Below are 17,500 nucleotides of genomic sequence, written 5' to 3' on the forward strand. Positions count from 1 at the left end.
TGTGTGTGTGTGTGTGTGTGTGTGTGCGTGTGTGTGTGTGTGTGTGTGTGTGTGTGTTTATTTATGGATCTTTTCCATTTTACAGCATGCAGATTTTTTTCACAAAATTTTTGCCAGTTAAACAGATTTTAGTGCTGAGTACGAATATGACATTTATTTCGTGGAGAAATGAAAGGAAGTTGAAAATTTTGAAATTTAATGCGCACTAGTTTGCGAAGCGCAATTACTTACGCACTAGGCGACTCCCTAACGAAGTTGGGCGTTACGCGGCAGTATGTGAAGAGATCGTGGAGAGAATGGGTGTGGAATATAACTTCCTGTGGTTGTTTTCAAATGCCTAACCTAACCTAACCAAATCTAACCTAACCTAACCTAATCTAACCTAACCTAACCTAACCAAACCTAACCTAACCAAACCTAACCTAACCTAACCTAACCTAACCAAACCTAACCTAACCAAACCTAACCTAACCAAACCTAACCTAACCAAACCTAACCTAACCAAACCTAACCTAACCAAACCTAACCTAACCTAACCAAACCTAACCTAACCAAACCTAACCTAACCAAACCTAACCTAACCAAACCAAACCTAACCTAACCAAACCTAACTTAACCAAACCTAACCTAACCAAACCTAACCTAACCAAACCTAACCTAACCAAACCTAACCTAACCTAACCAAACCTAACCTAACCAAACCTAACCTAACCAAACCTAACCAAACCTAACCTAACCAAACCTAACCTTATAACCTAACCTAACTTAACCAGACCAAACCTAACCTAACCTAACCTAGCCTAACCAAATCTAACCTAACCTAACCTAATCTAACCTGACCAAACCAAACCTAACCAAACCAAACCTAACCAAACCAAACCTAACCTAACCAAACCTGACCTAACCTAACGAAATCTAACCTAACCAAACTTAACCAAACCTAACCATGTTACGCTTCTCCGAAGAGTAAGGGCTATGACCCCCGGAGGGTTCGAACTTAGGAATCGCTAGGGTAAGAGAACAAACCAGTGGTCCAAGTTTATTTATTTATTACGAGTGCTAGAGTGTGTGCATTGTGTATGGAGGTTAACTAACAGACACTTGCCTTGACCTGTTGCTCGGAGCAGCTGTCTAGCGACTGACTATCTTTCTGTCTTTACAACTTAAGGATACATACATACATATGCCAAGGATTTTTCCCCCTTACAAGGGGGGTAGCCAAAAAGAAAAAGGCATAAAATCATTCCCACCCATTCCATCCCTGAATACACTCCACACCCCTCCACCCTCCCTCTAATCTTAGCACCTCCTGAATGACGGGTCATCCCTGCACCTTGTCCACTGCCCTGGGTCAGAAGCAGTGTCACAAGACACAGCACATGCACAGCAAGGCCGCTTCATTAAATCGGCGACCCCCCCCTCTCCGTCCCCCCATTGCATAAAAGGAGAGGACGGGGAGAAATCCCTTCGGGCTGCGTCAAATTTTGCTCACACATACTACCTCACCCCCCATCCACCCGCCCATTCCACCTCATGCTATCACAACATCATCCATATACAACCATTCTCCATTCACCCCTGTCTTCTGTCCTCTCCCGTCCTTCCTCAACAGACATTCCCCTCTTCCCCAAAGCCCCCTTCACCCCATCCATCCACCTCATCCTAGGACGTCCCCTCATGTTCACTCCCTCCACATCTGCCTTCCACACCTCTTTTACTAGTCTTTCTTCACTCATTCTTTCCATGTGCCCAAACCATCCCAATATTCTTTCATCAACCCTATCTCCCAGCTCCCTTTACACCCCTGTTCTCCTCCTCACCTCCTCATTACTCACTATATCTAGCCTAGTAACCCCCATCATACTTCTCAGACACCTCATCTCAAACACATTCAAACTCCTTCTCTCTTCTTCTCTTATGTTCCATGTTTCTGCTACATGCAGTGCAGTTGGCACAATCACTCCTTCATACCTCAGTAATATTACGCACCTCCATCTAAGGCCGTACAGTTCGTCTTGATTTTGTCCATGATTGGCTAAGGCTACAACCCTAAAAAAATTTGCCCAGTAGCTACAATCACTACACAACATGGGCTGGCTTAGCCGAATACACCAGGTCTTTTCATTCATATGATCTATTTGTTCTCTTTTGATAAGGGCCGTCATGGGAGGCCCATACGTTTATTTTTCTGATAAAAGCTTTTAGGCAAGGTCGTGACGAGGTCAGGCAGGGCATGACGAGATCGTAAGAATCAGGTTCTCACAGACCCCACCCCTCCGAGAATCATGTGTCCACACACGAAAAGTGGCCCGCGATAGACCAACTCCCAAAACACATGCACACAATCAAAACATGGGGGAGAAAAAATTCTTGGGGACCCGGCCGAGAAAAAGGCAATAGGGTCCCGCTATTAACGCCTCGAACGAATGGTCCCAGAGCGCTTAGAAAAAAAAAAAAAAAAAAATCAATATACACATGTTCATAAGGTACATAAAAGAAAATAAATGCATAGCCAAGCAAGGGCGGAGCCCCACAAGTTCCAGTGGTAGCGTCTTGTCGCGCTGCGAAGTGCGAAGTAGGCCCCGATCGAGCCAGCTGAGGTAGTATGTCCCTGAGCAGCACAGACACGACCGGGTCTGTGAAAAAGGCCTGCACCGCGGCGTCAGCCCCGTGTCTGACGCGCAGGGTGGGGCAGGGCCAGCCACGCCAGCTGGACATGACCGCGAAACAGGACAGAGCCGCCACGGGTCGTGAATGCCCGTCTCTGCGGCGGCGGCTGATGGAGTTGCCCCGAGGGGAACAGGTGTTGGCACCCGAGTAGGTGGTCCCAGGGCCCAGACATGTCTCGCATGGCGCCGCAGGAGGGCCTTGGTTGGAATCGCGTGGCATCCATCTCCGATCTGCACCGAAGGGGTTGTCTCGCCAAGGATCTGTAATGAGACTCGAGAACAGCAGGGGGCCCCTCATATGTTTCATAGAACAAGGGAATTAGTAACTGCTCCTTATGCCCTACAGGTCACCGCGACGCTGTAGCCTGACCCTCCCAAACACTCCAACACTAATATGTTAGTGAATACGAGGTAAGGCTTGTATTCAGTATTAGGAAGTTACTCCAGCGTCTCAAATGAGCACAAGGTCAAGCTATTAGGCGCCATCAAAGGCACTAAAGTCCATTAACTGTAAAGTTCTTAAGAATTATATAATTAAAAATACTTCTATTTAAGCACTTAGGCATAGGTCATACATTTGTAGAGAGGGTGTTAAGAACTTAGAAATTAGAAGTCCATTAACCGTAAGGTTGTTAGGAATTATACACTAAAGTACGCTCGTATTCAGTATCAGGAAGTACTAAAACTATCATTCAGTCCGCTTAGTTACTCCATCAAAGGCACTAAAGTCCATTAACTGTAAAGTTCCTAAGAATTATATAATTAAAAATACTCTATTTAAGCACGTAGGGATAGGTCATCCAATTGTAGAGAGGATGTTAAGAACTTATAAATTAGAAGTCCATTAACCATAAGGTTGTTAGGAATTATACACTAAAATACGCTATTTAAGCACTTCGTGATAGTCAGTTCATCTTTTTGTAGAAAGGATGTTAAAAGATACCTACGCATCTTCTTTGAACGAAGACTCCCTGATGGTCCGTCGTGCTTACTCACTGTATCACTCATCATTCCTCATTAATACATCGTTCTGCCAAATCATGTTCATGCACCGGGTACACACGTCCCACATTTTTGTTCTCCACTGGTGACAGGCATTCTTCAACCGTGATCTGATCGGTGTGGCTAGAAACCTCTCTGCCTGTTCTAATATTCTTGAGTTTGTACACAACTTCACTGATTTTTCTCACCACGCGGTACGGACCGTCATAAAGAGGCTGTAGCTTCCTCCGCACGCCCTGCTTTGGTACGGCGGGGATGTAGACACGTTGACCCAATGCTATTTCTTTGTACTTTGACTTAGGGCGATACTTCTCATGTTCCGCTGATCCCTTTTCTAAGAATGACTGACAGCGGTTAAAGAGCTTGTTTGCGATTTGGCAAGTCCGAACGTTTAGGTTGTCAATGTTGTACCATAGTTCTTGATCACTAAAAAAGGTCAAGTATGGGATTGAAGGGTCCTTGTTGAACATCAAGAAGTGAGGTGAATCTCGCACCGTTCGGGAGCATGACATCCCAGTGTAAAGGGTTTTCCATAGTTAGGCTTCTTAGAATTTGTACTATTGTCCCATTTGCCCGCTCAACGAGGCCGTTACTTGACGGATGATACGGTGTTGTCGTCCGCTTGTCAACCTTCAGAAGTGTACATACTTCTTTTAGAACCTCGTTCACAAATTCACCTCCACCATCTGTGATGATTTGTTTTGGAACTCCGTGAATACTGATAAGGTGGGTGATGAAGGCCTGAGCTATTTCTTTGGCTTCCTTGCTCCTCACTGGCACCGCGACGAGAAACCTTGTGAGCACATCAATAATTGTATTTGTAACCTTCGGACGTGGTAGGAAATGGTTCGACCACGTCTACGTGAGCCCTTTCTAATTTCTCCAACACATCGGGGAATTGCTGTAAAGGAGCCGGTGAATCCCACGAGGGCTTGCACTTTGCACACACACTGCAGCGCTTCACAAATGTCTTAACGTCACGATCCATCTTCATCCAAAACGCGAACTTCCGTAGTCGTTCCAAGGTTACTTTATGACCTCCATGACCGGAAAGGGGAAGACAATGCGCGAGGTGTAACGCGGTCTCAATAAAATGGTCGGGTACAACTACTCTGTACTGTTTCTGGTCATAGACATTAGTAAGAGTGTGGTATAATATGCCATCGGGCATTATACTGTAGAAAAATCTGACAGAGGAACTTTTGATGTCAGTGGTTCCGCTCTCTCCGCGTAGGTACTGTTTTATTTTACCCCAAAGTGGGTATTCACCTGTTTACTTCTCATTTCATTTGAGTCCCATTGGACAATTTCATCCGGATTCTGCGCACTCCTCTCTTTTTCCTTTGTTGTTGACCGAGCCTGCGCACTTCTCTCCTTTTCCTTTGTTGTTGACCGAGCCTGCGCACTTCTCTCCTTTTCCTTTGTTGTTGACGATACTATACAAGTGTCAATGGGATGGTCTGCCTCCCTTATTCTAGACAAGGCATCAGCCACTATGTTTTCCCTGCCTGGTATATACTGAATTGTCAAATAAAAGTCAGCCACTGCCATCTGCCATCGTAACACGTGTGTACTTTATCCTGAGTATCCAAAAAGCCAGTGCAACGGTCTGTGATAGCTTACCACAATTAGCGGAAATCCTAATATAAGTGGTCTGTTCACTGTCAATCCATAGTACACCGTGAGCGCCTCCTTTTTCGCCGCGGAGTATTTCCTCTCGCTGTCATTTAGCGTACGACTGAAAAACGAGATAGGTCGTCTATGACCGTTCTCGTCAGGCTGTTGTAGTACACCCCCTATCGCAAAGTCACTTGCGTTTGTGTTGAGAACGAAGATATTTGTGAAATCTGGGTATGAAATAATTACATCCTGAGTGAGGGTATCCTCTAGTGTTTGAAAAGCCTCATTTTTACAAAGGCGGAGCATGCCGACAGGAGACCTTTTGGTCCATATCTAGGTCGGACACGAAAAAAATCACAATAATAATAAAATGATAAATAAAAACTATAATAATGTAAATAACAAATGAAATACATAAATAAATACATAGGTATAGTTAAATAATAAACAAACATGTAAATAGTAAATAATAATAAATTGACATAACTAATAATAAATTAAAATCAGACAGACAAATGATAACAAAACTAAAACAAATAATATAAAATAAATTATAATCATTACAGCATCTTGCTTAGGTGTTTATCTAAATGATTCTTAAAGCTTCGAACTAAACCACATTGCACTACCTATGCAGGAAGTTTATTCCATTCATTAACTACACGGTTGGCAAATTTGTTTCTACCTACTTCCAAATTGAATCTATTTCCGCACAGTTTGAGACCATTGTTTCTTGTCTGGTTCTCATTCAATGTGAAAATTTTGTTACTTTTAATGTTGTTAATTCCCTTTAAAATCTTAAAGACCTGTATCAAGTCACCTCTAAGTCTACACTTTTTTAGGGAAAACAGATTCCTATGTTTTAGTCGATTTTCGTATGATTTATTTTTGATATTTGGAATCAGTTTTGTGGCTCGCCGTTGTACTCTTTCCAGTCTGTCAATGTCTTTAATGAGATTCGGTGACCATACGGAAACAGCATATTCCAAATGTGGACGAACTAATGAGTGATGGACTTTTGAAATCAAAAGATCGCGCAATCAGTCCTAGAATCTTATTTGCTTTCTCAGAGGCTGAAATACACTACTTGGATGCTTCCTTTGTCCAACTTAGTGTAATTTTGGCATTGCATTTGTGACGTGGCCCTTTCATCATACCCGTGAGGGGTTTTGCAATGTGTGCGAAATTACGAATAATTTTTTTGTAATAGTTTGTGAGACCCATGAATTGTTGTAGTTCATTTACTTAACCGGTTCGGGAAATCTCTGATGGCTGCGATCTTTTCTGCTTGGGGTCGTATGCCTTCCTTTGATATCACATGCCCCAGATAATTTCACCCTTAAAGAAATCACACTTTTCCAATTTGAGGGACAGGTTTACCGACCTTAGCCTCGCCAACACATCTTCCAAGTTTTTGAGATGTCCGTCCATATAGACAAACGCTGCTCTGCCGATTAACCCAGTTAATGCCATGTTCATCAAACTCTGAAAACATGAGGGGGCATCTTTCAATCCAAATGGCAAGCTACGGTATTCATAATACCCGTCTGGCGTACAAAAGGTTGTTTTCTCTCTAAGAATTCTGCACTGACGTTTTGGGGTATAGTTCCCAAACTCTTGCTTTTAACTACCAAACCGTCCGTCCCACAAGAGAATCCAGCTAAACTCTGGGCTTCGATAGAACAGATGGGGAATATACATTTGTGTGTTTCTACTCTCTCCTTTGTGCTTGTGTTGCACACCCTAGAAGGCATATCTACGACTAATCTCCTAGATTTCTTCTACCTCCTCGACACATACTAGCCAGCATCGCAGAAATGCACTGAGGTGCATACCAGGAGTGAGATGGCACTACCGCCGCGTTCCCATGGAAAAGGTTGTCCCGCGGTCACCTTTTGCGGTCAAATACCGTAGGCCTCGTCGAATCTCCAACGGGCACTCTGCCCGAGTGCCAATACGTGACAGCCAGGAAAAATTGCCACGAAGAATATATATTAATTGTTTTTATGTATGTTTCCCTCCGGAAAACTCTGACTCATTGTAGAATTATTTCACCACCTGTACTTTCACCTTTTCCTCACATGTAGCTAGATTTCAAGATTGTAAATATATCCGTCCTTGCTGGAAAAACAGCACCTATGCCTCTAAATGTTCTCGTCAGCAACCTAGCCGGAACCCTGTAAATAAGCACCTGTTTTTCATAAAATAAAGAGAAGAAGACCAGAGGCTGAGAGCTGAGGGCTCCACGTGTTTTACCTCGACCTCCAAAGGCCGCTCAAACCTCACCACGCTACCAAACCACGAGTTACCACTTGTCGAACCCTCATCTATGTTGGACCTATTATCAAGACCAACATAACTGGTGATCACCCAGTGGGATTGAACATATCTGAAGCCAACAAATGGAATCAGCAACCAAGAACCAGAGCACCCACCAACACAAACTCATAGGAACGCTGTGCACCATACCCAGCGAAGGCACCTCGCCATCACGGTCTGAAGCAGCCCAGCACACCAGCCAGGCACCTTGCCATCACGGTCTGAAGCAGCCCAGCACACCAACCAAGCATCTCGCCATCACGGTCTGAAGCAGCCCAGCACACCAGCGAAGGCACCTCGCCATCACGGTCTGAAGCAGCCAACGCACCAGCCAAGCACGTCTCCCTCACGGTCGCACCAGCAGCATCTGTCGACCAACAAGGAAGTATCGTCCACCCTTTCTGCCTGCAGCAAAAACTGAACTCAAAAACGAATTACTCACCCACTCCACTTTCCCCTATTTCTTACTTCTTATATTCTTTCAGATTCACATCACTTCTTCGGTCTCCTCCAAAAACCACCTCCAGAGACCATCCTTCACCAACGCATCACAACCGTCACCACGTAAGTAGGTACCTCAATTTGCTTTGGGGCTAGGTAGCTCTAAATTGTTGTATGAGTGAGTTCCAGTGAAGGCTATCCAGTGATTTTTTCATAATTTTTTTCAAAGCCTTAAAAAATTGTTGAAGTGATTTTTTTTTGTACGAAAGTCTGCATGACCCATTCACAATCCGACGTCTCACACCATTACAACACTCGTTCCAAAATGGCACCACCAGACGAAAATAACACACAGTCCACGCCCAATCAAAACACAAGCCCAACAGTCGCTCAACCACCCATACAACGTTCTGCAACAAATGTGCAAATACTCCTCCAACATGACAACACTCTTCCGAAATTCAATGGGACCAACATTGCAATTCACACTCTCTTAGATGACGTAGACTCGGAAATACAACGGACACAGGTAAATGACGACAAGACAAAGATCGTGGTGTTAAAGTCATGTATTGACTTTAATAATACACTAGCCAGTGATATAGTACGGTCAGACGCTTTCAAGAAAGCACAGACGTACGCAGATTACAAAGGATTACAAAGGCGGAGCATGCCGACAGGAGACCTTTTGATCCATATCTAGGTCGGATGCAAAAAAAAAAAAAAAAAAAAAAAAAAAAAATCATATTAATAATAAATTAAAACTATAATAATGTAAAAATAACAAATAAAATACATAAATAAATGCATAGGTATAGTTGAATAACAAACAAAAAGGTAAATAGTAAATGATTATAAATTGACATATAACTAATAATAAATGAAAATCAGACAGACAAATTATAACAAAACAAAAACAAATAATATAAGAAAAATTATAATCATTACAGCATCTTACTTAGGTATTTATCTAAATGATTCTTAAAGCTTCGAACTGAACTACATTGCACTACCTGTGCAGGAAGTTTATTCCATTCATTAACTACACGGTTGGCAAAGTTGTTTCTACCTACTTCCAAATTGAATCTATTTCCGCACAGTTTGAGACCATTGTTTCTTGTCTGATTCTCATTCAATGTGAAAATTTGGTCACTTTTGATGTTGTCAATTCCCTTTAAAATCTTAAAGACCTGTATCAAGTCACCTCTGAGTCTACGCTTTTTTAGGGAAAACAGATTCATGTGCTTAAGTCGATTTTCGTATGATTTATTTTTGATATTTGGAATCAGTTTTGTGGCTCGCCGTTGTACTCTTTCCAGTCTGTCAATGTCTTTAATGAGATTCGGTGACCATACGGAAACAGCATATTCCAAATGTGGACGAACTAACGATTTATATAGCTTGTTAATGAGTGATGGACTTTTGAAATCAAAAGATCGCGCAATCAATCCCAGAATCTTATTTGCTTTCTCAGAGGCTGAAATACACTGCTTGGATGATTTGAGGTCGTTACTGATAATTACACCGAGATCTTTTTCACTATCCACTTTTGTTAACGAATTTCCAAATAACTTGTAATCGTACTTACTGTTATTTTTACCTATGTGCATTACCTTGCATTTACTTGTGTTAAATTTCATTAGCCACTTTTCAGACCATTGCTGTAATTGATCTAAATCTTCTTGTTGACCAGTTTAAGAAATCTTTTGCACCATACGAACAACTAGGCGCGTTTTCTCCCATATACGTACTCGCTACGAAGATGAACATGACCCCTTTCCTCTCCAAAGAACGAGCGGTCAGAGAAGCCAGCGAGTTCAAGGAGGAACTCGGAGAGGCAGTAATCTCTTCCCCTTGGGTTAAAAACAACATGATTCACGTAGATCACGTACTTTCCTTCTTGGGGTATTTTAAATTAATATCGCGCCTGCACCCAGAAACACTGAAGTATGTAGCCAATGTTTCCTTTGATCCGGACACCACACTAAGTGACTTCTCTAGGAAATTCGCAGACACGCCAACGGCAAAAACATATATCCAACAACAACAAATCCCCATCACTCACACACTCACACCCACAGACACACACACGCCCACAGTAGCAAAGATCTCACAAGCGAACCACACTAGAGGTAGACAAATGTCACGCACTCGATCACGACAGCGTTCACACTCTAGAACGCCCTTCTTTTGCACGATTTGCAACAAACCAGGACATAGCACAAGCAGGTGTTATCATAGAAAACCCACGCACTACTGCCAATACCATGGGCCCGCCTTTCATGACACAACAGAATGTCGCGTTTTCAACTCTCAACATCACATTTCATACTCGAGCCCCCAACACCCGACTAGAGGAAACACAAACACACAAAATACGGTATGACTATCGTCTAACGGCAACCCATGCACACGTTCTCACAAGACCCAGTCAACACCCACCTTACCGGTTCTCACGATGACAGCCTCTCAACCATCCCCTTCTGCTATGACACTTCGAGCCACGGTAAACAACCTTCCACAAGTACTCTTTCTGGATACCGGCTCTTCCGTAAACGTCATGTCAAAGCTTGCTTTTGACCAACTTAGATTCAAACACCGTAGGATAACAGTTCTAGAACCCACGGATATCACGTTACACAACGTCGATGGAGTTCCCTTTCCTATCATTGTCAAGATAGAACTAGACATCTCCCTGCATGCAAACTGTCCTCCCATTACCAAGACAGTATACGTAGCTGAAGTAGTTTTTCCTGCAGACATTCTTATAGGATTGACATGGATGCAAGATAATCGCATAGCCATTTACCATGCACAACACGGCATTGGTTACTATAACCACTTCATACCTCCTCTGATCGCAGACGACACGCATGCGCACACATCAAACACGTATGTCAAAAACATTTACGTGGCCGAGCAACAGCATTAAATGACAGCTGAACAAAACACTAACGAGACAAGGAAGGTGAAACTTGTAACAGACACGCCCACTAGTGTAACAGACACGCCAACTCGTGTAACAGACACGCCCACCCCATCCGCTTACCCTCGTAACTCACAACACAAACGGAATAGGCGTAAACTGTCAGCGCGCATGTCAAAATCAGCTCGCACACAAAAGAAACACAACGTCTTCACAGACATCTCTGAGCTCTCACCACAATACACTACGGTCTCACAGATATCTCTCACGAATTCTCACGCGGTTGTCATCACTGAGAAGACATTCTATCCACGCGAGTACACAAAACTCAAAGTGCGTATCTTCAAAGCTCCCGACTCAGATTTTCTTTGCATCTTAAAGCTTCGAACTGAACTACATTGCACTACCTGTGCAGGAAGTTTATTCCATTTATTTACTACACGGTTGGCAAAGTTGTTTCTACCTACTTCCAAATTGAATCTATTTCCGGACAGTTTGAGACCATTGTTTCTTGTCTGATTCTCATTCAATGTGAAAATTTTGTCACTTTTGATGTTGTCAATTCCCTTTAAAATCTTAAAGACCTGTATCAAGTCACCTCTGAGTCTACGCTTTTTTAGGGAAAATAGTTTAATGTGTTTTAGTTTAGTCGATTTTCGTATGATTTATTTTTGATATTTGGAATCAGTTTTGTGGCTCGCCGTTGTACTTTTTCCAGTCTGTCAATGTCTTTAATGAGATTCGGTGACCATACGGAAACAGCATATTCCAAATGTGGACGAACTAACGATTTATATAGCTTGTTAATGAGTGATGGACTTTTGAAGTCAAAAGATCGCGCAATCAGTCCCAGAATCTTATTTGCTTTATCAGAGGCTGAAATACACTGCTTGGATGATTTGAGGTCGTTACTGATAATTACACCGAGATCTTTTTCACTATCCACTTTTGTTAACGAATTACCAAATAACTTGTAATCGTACTTACTGTTATTTTTACCTATGTGCATTACCTTGCATTTACTTGTGTTAAATTTCATTAGCCACTTTTCAGACCATTGCTGTAATTTATCTAAATCTACTTGAATATCTAATTGGTTTGAGTGATCATTTGCCACTCTGCACAGTTTTGTATCATCAGCAAATTTGGAAACAGTGGATTTTAGTCCATGGTCTATATCATTTATATATACTATGAATAGAAGTGGCCCAAGAACGGAACCCTGAGGAACTCCACTTGCAACACTTTTCCATCCAGAAGTTTTTCCATTTAAAACAACTCTCTGTTTTCGATCATTCAACCAATTACTAGTCCAACCTAATAGGCTACCACTTATTCCATGCAAAGCTAATTTAGTAAGTAGTCTTCCGTGTGGGACGGTATCAAAAGCTTTTGCAAAGTCTAGATATATTAAATCTATATTGTTTCTTTTGTCATAATTCGAGATAACTGTGTTGTAGAATTCGAGTAAGTTAGTCACGCAAGAACGTTTCCGTCTGAAACCATGCTGGCTATCATTTATCAAACGGTTACTTTCTAAATGATGTTCGACAGCATCTCTGATGATAGTTTCCATTATTTTTCCTACGATTGAAGTCAAACTTATAGGCCTATAGTTATTTGGTTTCTTTTTGTCACCTTTTTTGAATATGGGAGTAACGTTAGCCAGCTTCCATTCTCTTGGGACATCTCCGGATATGATGGATTTCTTGAAAATAATTTCTAATGGAACAACAATCTCATTTTTCATTTCCTTTAAGATTCTTGGATGCCAACCGTCAGGTCCTGGTGTTTTATCAACTTTGAGTTTGTCTATACACCTTTTAATTTTTTCTTTTGTTATATTTACCGTAGTGAGTAAGTTTACCCCAGACTTTTCACAGGTTTCAGTTTGGAATTCACTTTGAGGTGTTTCGTTTACGAATACCGAGCTAAAATATTTGTTTAAGATATTACACATTCCTTCATTTGAATATTCAAGTTGACCGTCAGCAGATAATAGTGGACCAATGTGATTCCTAACAACCTTTTTATCTCTAATGTAACTATAGAATTCTTTGGGATTCTCTTTGGATTTCTCAGCGATGTTCATTTCGTATTGTTGTTTTCTTTTCCTTATTGTCTTTTTCAAATCTCTCTGTATTGATACATAATTTTCATAGTCATTAGATGCACCCGAGCACTTATATTTCTTATAAGCCTGTTTTTTTTTACCAATACTTTTTTCAGTTTCTTTGTCGAGCCACTTTGGGCGAGCCTGATTTGGGGGACGTCTGTCCTTAAAAGGAATGTAAGTTTGAATCATCTTAGTGAGCGTATTTTGAAATATTTCCCACATCTGATCTACAGGCCTTTCGTTTAATTTTGCCTCCCAATCTGTAAGCTGAAGCTCCTGACGTAGTCCTATGAACTGAGCTTTACTGAAATCGGGTATTTTAGAAACACAAGTATCTATTCTAAAATTGTTTAGGAGTTTGAATCTAAGTTGTGATCGCTATTTGCAACAGATTCACCGACTTCTACATCAGTTACCATGCTTTCGCGGCTAGTGATCAAAAGATCGAGTAAGTTTCCATATCTTGTGGGCTCTTTTACATGCTGAATTAAGTAATTGTCACCAAGAAAATCAATCAAGCGACTACCTATATGGCCATGTTCAAGGGTCATCCAATCAATGTCAGTAAAATTGAAATCACCCATTATCAATAAATCCCGGTTGCAGAAACTAGACAGTTCTTGAAATAACAGTTGGTCGTCTGCTAATGATAATGTCTTTGGCCTATATATTACACCTATATTCATTTTTTGTCCATTTGTTTGGGTTAACTCAACCCACAAACTATCATATGCATACTGTTTCACTTTCTCTAAAACACAAGCATGAACATTGTTTTTAACGTACAATAGAACACCCCCACCTTTCTTGTGGTTTCTATCCTGATGAAAGTGTTTAAATCCCGCAATATTAAATTCAGCTTCGAACTCTGTACCATTTAACCATGTCTTAGTTATTTCTATCATATCGGGATTTTCGCTTTTGACATACGCCTGTATTTCTTGAAATTTTTTCCTAATACTACGAGCATTAAAGTACATGATATTTTTCCTCCACTATAATTACATCCCATCGTGATCTTTTGTCTTCCACTGACATTACATCCTATCCTGATATTTTGGCCTTCATTGACATTCTGTCCGGTATCCCTTCCTAAAATTATATTTTGTCCTTCACTGACATTATATCCTACCGTGATATTTTCTCCTCCATTATCATTACATCCTATCGTGATATTTTGTTCTCCACTATCATTACTTCCCATCGTGATCTTTTGTCCTCCACTGTTATTACATCCCATTGCGACATTTTGTCCTATGACATTACATCCTAATGTGACATTTCGTCCTCTAGAGACATTACATCCTATCATGATATTTTGGCCTTCATTGACATTCTGTCCGGTATCCCTTCCTAAAATTATATTTTGTCCTTCACTGACATTATATCCTACCGTGATATTTTCTCCTCTATTATCATTACATCCTATCGTGATATTATGTTCTCCACTATCACTGACATTATATCCTACCGTGATATTTTCTCCTCCATTATCATTACATCCTATCGTGATATTTTGTTCTCCACTATCATTACTTCCCATCGTGATCTTTTGTCCTCCACTGTCATTATATCCCATTGCGACATTTTGTCCTATGATATTACATCCTAATGTGACATTTCGTCCTCTAGAGACATTACATCCTATCATGATATTTTGGCCTTCATTGACATTCTGTCCGGTATCCCTTCCTAAAATTATATTTTGTCCTTCACTGACAATATATCCTACCGTGATATTTTCTCCATTATCATTACATCCTATCGTGATATTTTGTCCTCCACTATCATTACTTCCCATCGTGATCTTTTGTCCTCCACTGTTATTACATCCCATTGCGACATTTTGTCCTATGACATTACATCCTAATGTGACATTTCGTCCTCTAGCGACATTATATCCTAAAATTATATTTTGTCCTATATTGGCATATTGTTCTACATTAATGCTATACTCTACACTGTTTTCCCAAGTACATTCTATTTCCCCTTCCCTTTGGGCTTCTACCCTAAAAAAGGAGCTAATTCATTACAAACTCCCACAATGAGGTTTGTAAGAACATCTTTGCCTCTGCGGGTAAGGTGGATCCCATCAGAAGCGTAAAGGTCATGGCGCCTAGAAAAGAGATACCAAGGATCAAGAAAGTGGTATCCCAATTGTGTGCACAACTGCGATATCCTATCATTGATCCCTATGACTCTACTGTTCCAACACGAACCTGCGTAGATCCTCGGGAGGATCCCACAGACTACGTGACGGCTCCCACGTTCCTTCATCTCCTGAAGGAGGACCTTGTAATTCCGAACAAGCTCCTCTGATCTCACCCTAAACAGTTCGTACACCAAGCCTATTTGGACCTCCAAGCTCAAGAAGTTGTCGCGAGGACGGACAACGGCTAGCGTATGCCGAACAATCTGTTGCACACCTTAGAAGGCGTATCTACGACTAATCTCCTAGATTTCTTCTACCACCTCTACACATACTAGCCAGCATGCAGAAATGCATGTCGGTGCACACAAGGAGTGAGATGGCACTCCAACCTCGTTCCCATAGAAGAGGTTGTCCCGCGGTCACTTTTTGCGGTCAAGGCCATAGGCCTACGTCAAATCTCCAACGGGCACTTCTGCTTCGAGTGCCATCACGTGACAGCCATGGAAGATTGCCACGAAGGATATATATTAATTTTTATGTATTGTTTCCCTCCGGAAAAGACGGACACATTGTAGAATTGTTCACCACCTGTACTTTCACCTTTTCCTCACATGTAGCTATGCTTCTAAATGTTCTCGTCGGCAACCTAGCCGGAACCCTGTATATAAGCACCTGTTTTTCACAAAATAAAGAGAAGAAGACCAGAGGCTGAGAGCTGAGGGCTCCACTTGTTTAATTCCGACCTCCAACGCCGCTCAAACCTCACCACGCTACCAAACCACGTGTTACCAATTTTTCGAACCCTCATCTATGTTGGACCTATTATCAAGACCAACAGTCGTCGCGTCGGCTTTTAGATGGATTCTCATGGGGGGGGACTCACCATCTTTCCTAGAGGGGCGGTGCGGAGGTCATCCTTGGAGACCAGCACGTCGCTAATTTCCCGTAGAAAGTCGCGAGCGGCAGCTGCTGAGCTGTCATTGGGCAATGTTAGCTCAGCGCACCTGTTCGCGTATGTCACCGCCAGGACAGGCTCCGGGAAGTCAGGTGGGGCTATGGCCAAGCCGAATGAGAGGAGTGGTGTTTGGACCTCCCCGTGAATCCATATGGCGGCGTTGAAGTCCGTCTCCGAGCGTCAAGGTAGCCCAGAAATGTTCCGTTGTTGGGGGCATGTGAGATATATCGGCCACGTACGTCGGTGCCTTTGTCTGTTGAGGAAGGACGGGAGAGGACAGAAGACAAGGGTGAATGGAGAATGGTTGTATATGGAAAATGTTGTGAGGTGGAATGGACGGGGGAATGGGGGGTGAGGTAGTGTGTGTGAGCAAAAATTTTGACGCAGCCCGAAGGGATTTCTCCCTGTCCTCTCCTTTATATGGGGGGACGGAGAGGGGGGGTCGCCGATTTAATTAAGCGGCCTTGCTGTGGATGTGCTGTGTCCTACGACACTGCTTCTGATCCAGGGCAGTGGACAGGGTGCAGGGATGACCCGTCATCTAGGAGGTGCTAAGATGGGAGGGAGGGTGGAGGGGTGTGGAGTGTTTTCGGGGATGGAATGGGTGAGAATGATTTTATGCCTTGTCCTTTTTGGCTACCTCCCTGGTAAGGGGGATAAAGCCTTAGTATATGTATGTATGTACGTCGGTGCCAAGATCGGTGGCTGTATTGGATCTGGATACCCACAACGTACCTAGGTGCCGAGTGCCTATCACCGTGATATCCTCACCTGTGTCAGGCAGCATATGGATGCTTATGCCGACAGGTGGTGGAGGGCAATCGGCCGGAAGCGTCCCGTTGCTGGGGGCATGTGAGATATGTCGGCCACGTACGTCGGCACCGAGAGCGGAGGTTGTAAGTAGGCCTTTGATATCCCCGACATGCCTTGGTGCCGAATGCCTATCGCCGTGTTGTCCGCATCTGTGTCAGGCAGCATAAGGATGCGTATGCCGACAGGTGGTGGAGGGCGATCGGCCGAAAGGCACCGGGGCGGCAGGTGACAGCCTTCCCGTGGGAAGGTGTGGGAGGGGGGGTCACTAAGGCGGTGGTGCATGTGCCCTTTGCATGCCGACGCGGTGCATAAGTTTGGATCCTCCTTGACGTCCGAAACTGTCACTATCAATGCCTCGTGTGAACGGCAGTTGGTCTCTACCTCCTGCAGTGACGTAATTGCAGCGAGGGAGCAGAGGCGTGTTACCAGTTCCTAGGCTGCATGGACGTGGCCTGCGTGAACCAGCTGGGCTCCGTACGGGGTTGCG

General features: G+C 42.9%; 1 protein-coding gene across 1 annotated transcript; it reads right to left on the reverse strand.

Moving 5' to 3' along the window:
- Window positions 1-4,476: 4,476 nt before the first annotated feature.
- On the reverse strand, window positions 4,477-7,045 carry LOC143018966 (uncharacterized). The gene is made up of 5 exons (XM_076174624.1): window positions 6,884-7,045; window positions 6,614-6,776; window positions 5,295-5,518; window positions 4,941-5,189; window positions 4,477-4,794 (listed from the first exon to the last, which is right to left on the reverse strand). Exons 1-5 carry the CDS (start codon window positions 7,043-7,045, stop codon window positions 4,477-4,479), a joined length of 1,116 nt encoding a protein of 371 aa, XP_076030739.1.
- Between the last annotated feature and the right edge of the window lie 10,455 nt (window positions 7,046-17,500).

The sequence above is a fragment of the Oratosquilla oratoria genome, chromosome 3, assembly GCF_046742065.1.
Source record: "Oratosquilla oratoria isolate Oo_2021 chromosome 3, ASM4674206v1, whole genome shotgun sequence".
Classification (NCBI taxonomy): domain Eukaryota; kingdom Metazoa; phylum Arthropoda; class Malacostraca; order Stomatopoda; family Squillidae; genus Oratosquilla; species Oratosquilla oratoria.

Coding starts and splice junctions, on each gene's coding strand:
- LOC143018966 (XM_076174624.1), bottom strand. CDS start 7,045: ATGCCTTCTAGGGTGTGCAACACAAGCACAAAGGAGAGAGTAGAAACA. Junction 5,519..6,613: donor TAAGGGTGAAATTATCTGGG/GCATGTGATATC, acceptor TTTCATACCCAG/ATTTCACAAATATCTTCGTT. Junction 4,795..4,940: donor ATGAAATGAGAAGTAAACAG/GTGAATACCCAC, acceptor GTCTATGACCAG/AAACAGTACAGAGTAGTTGT.